We start from the raw sequence: 2,822 nt of genomic DNA on the forward strand, positions 1-2,822 counted from the left end.
TCCCATTTTGGTAAAAAAAAAAAAATAACCACATCATGGTAAAAAAACCCGGATGCTCTTATCAACTAGTAACAAAATTAAGTAAATTTGCTTCATTTATTAAATATTTATTTATTTTGAAAAATTATAAACCACATTACTTATTTTGAAATTAAAAAGTCAAATTTATTAATTATATTCTAAAGGTGAGGGAATGATAATCTTTACATATTAAATTTTAATCATAATTCTGTATTATCTATACATTTATAATTAATGTAAGAAACAATGTTTATCCTTTAATATAATTAACAGTGATTTTTTAGAAATTAGAAACAAATTTTATAGATATAAGAAATAAAACTTAATATATATATATATATATATAATTAGTCATTCACTTTTTTTTCTAACATAAATTAACTGTTTTAAAAAAATAATATTTTTATCGATAATATTTTGACCCAATAACTAAGAATAAACGGAAGAGAGGTAATATTAGAGAATTTTTTTATCTAATGTTAGTGTAATTTATTTATTTTTTTTTGAGAAAAAATTGAGAATGGCTGAATAAAAAATAGTTAAAAACTAAAAACTAATAAAAGGTGACGGTTAAAGGTTAAAGTAAGATAAGTCTTTGTTTGGTGACGCCTAGATATAGCTGAATCCTTCTGTATAGATGCCAAATGCGAAATGCCAGACAAAAAAAAATCTATTCTTGAGAAAAAGTAACTGAAAAATTTAATTTTATTGCTTTTCTTGAACTATCTAATTGACTGTATTGACCAAAATATAAAAATGAAAGTAAAAAAATAAGGAAAACTAAAACTGGGTTCGTCACTCTCATGGTTGGCAAGTTGGCAACTCATCATCACTGCCAAATAAGTAATGTCATGAATAGCCAAGCCTATAAAAGCAGAACCCCAGCAAGAGGTGAAATCCACACACAAACCAATTTCAAACCAAAGCCAAAACCATCCGATCATGGAGATTGAAGTCCCTGTTGTGATTGTGGGAGCAGGCCCTGCTGGCCTTGCAACCTCTGCATGTCTCAACAAACTATCCATCCCCAACCTTGTCCTCGAAAGAGATGATTGTCATGCATCTCTTTGGAGGAAAAGGACATATGACCGCTTGAAGCTCCACTTAGGCAAAGATTTCTGCAGCCTCCCTCACATGCCCTTTCCTTCTGATTTCCCCACCTTTGTCCCCAGGATTCACTTCCTGCGTTACTTGGATAACTATGTCAGCCGTTTCAAGATTTCCATCCGTTATAATCGGAGTGTAGAATCTGCATATCTTGATGACATAAATGGAAAATGGAGGATTGTTGTCAAGGACACAGCATCTAAGGAGGATGCTGTTGAGGTTTACGTGGCTGAGTTTCTGGTAGTTGCATGTGGGGAGAATAATGAAGGGTATGTGCCTAGGGTTGAAGGGCTTGAAGGGTTTGAAGGAGAATACCTGCATTGCAGCAAGTATTTCAATGGAAGGGACATGTATGGTAAAAATGTCCTTGTTGTTGGCTGTGGTAATTCAGGCATGGAGATCGCTTATGATCTCTCAAATTGGGGTGCTAATACTTCCATTGTTATTAGAGGCCCTGTAAGTCATTCCTCTATATACAAACCCTTTAGGTGGATTCTATAACAAGACACAATTTATAAAAGATGATACCTTTTTCAATACCCCCCACATATATTCTAAAAATTAAGATGGCTATTTTGCTTTGATATTATTTATTACCCCCACATATATGTATCATGTTATCTATTTCGCTTTGTTGGCCGCCATCTATGTTTCTTTGTTAGTTAAAAAAATTAGGCAATCTGGAAGTTCAAAGGTTAGGGTAAGCTTTAACAGAAACTTCAGAATGATCTATTTATCTGACATGTCTCTGTGTGTTTAGGTTCACTTTTTCACTAAAGAAATGGTGTTCCTGGGAATGACCTTGCTGAAATACTTAAAAATGGAGAATGTGGACAAGCTTATGATGCTTATGAGCAAGATGAAGTACGGAGACATGTCTAAGTATGGTTTGGTGAGGCCAAAGGATGGACCCTTCCTTTTGAAGAAAAAGGGTGGTACTACCCCTACCATTGATGTTGGTTGTGTTCCTTTGATCAAGAGAGGCGAAATAAAGGTAGTTAGTGATATAATAGGTTATTTCTTCAACCACCTTTTCTTTAGTGTTAATTAACTCCTTACATTGATTTTGGTCATCTCCTTTTGTGTTCAGGTTTTTTCAACTATTTCAAGAATCAATGAGGGCAAGATGGTTGAGTTTGAGGATGGAAAAGATGGAGAATTTGACATCATCATCTTTGCTACTGGATACAATAGCACTGTGCTGAATTGGCTTAAGGTTCATATAAAACAGTCTCATAATTGCTTTAGTCTGAACAAGTTCAAGTGTTGATTTTTGAATGTGTCTGAGATTGGCCCTAACTGGTTTTTCTGTGACTTGTTGAAACACAGGATTATGAAGGACTGTTCAATGGTAATGGAATGCCTAAACCAGGTTTTCCAAATCACTGGAAGGGAGAAAATGGTCTCTACTGCGCTGGATTTTCAAGAAGGGGATTAGATGGCATTGCTTTTGATGCGCGGCGTATAGCTGATGACATCCGTATGACTACAAGTGCTAGAGACTTACCTGAAACCAACTTTGCTGGTCTCAAACTCTTACAAAAATAAGTTCCCTAATAGGTAGTTATGTTTGTGTGTGATGGATTAGGGAAACCTATGTGGTTATGCTTCATTTTATCAGCAGTGTCCCTAAAAGAGATAAATATGTAGAATGTAAAAGCTGATACATAATAAAGTATTTCATGTTTTTATTA

At 34.3% G+C, this 2,822-nt stretch overlaps 1 protein-coding gene across 1 annotated transcript; it reads left to right on the forward strand.

Moving 5' to 3' along the window:
• Positions 1-923: 923 nt before the first annotated feature.
• Positions 924-2,822, forward strand: LOC137821504 (probable indole-3-pyruvate monooxygenase YUCCA10). The gene is made up of 4 exons (XM_068626126.1): positions 924-1,584; positions 1,889-2,122; positions 2,219-2,344; positions 2,458-2,822. Exons 1-4 carry the CDS (start codon positions 964-966, stop codon positions 2,674-2,676), a joined length of 1,200 nt encoding a protein of 399 aa, XP_068482227.1. The 5' UTR covers positions 924-963; the 3' UTR covers positions 2,677-2,822.

The sequence above is a fragment of the Phaseolus vulgaris genome, chromosome 9, assembly GCF_000499845.2.
Source record: "Phaseolus vulgaris cultivar G19833 chromosome 9, P. vulgaris v2.0, whole genome shotgun sequence".
Lineage (NCBI taxonomy): Eukaryota > Viridiplantae > Streptophyta > Magnoliopsida > Fabales > Fabaceae > Phaseolus > Phaseolus vulgaris.

Excerpts from the sequence above, each read along its gene's own strand:
- LOC137821504 (XM_068626126.1), top strand. The coding sequence starts at position 964 with ATGGAGATTGAAGTCCCTGTTGTGATTGTGGGAGCAGGCCCTGCTGGC. Across the intron at positions 1,585-1,888 it reads CCATTGTTATTAGAGGCCCT|GTTCACTTTTTCACTAAAGA; the intron begins GTAAGTCATTCC and ends CTGTGTGTTTAG. Across the intron at positions 2,123-2,218 it reads TCAAGAGAGGCGAAATAAAG|GTTTTTTCAACTATTTCAAG; the intron begins GTAGTTAGTGAT and ends TTTTGTGTTCAG.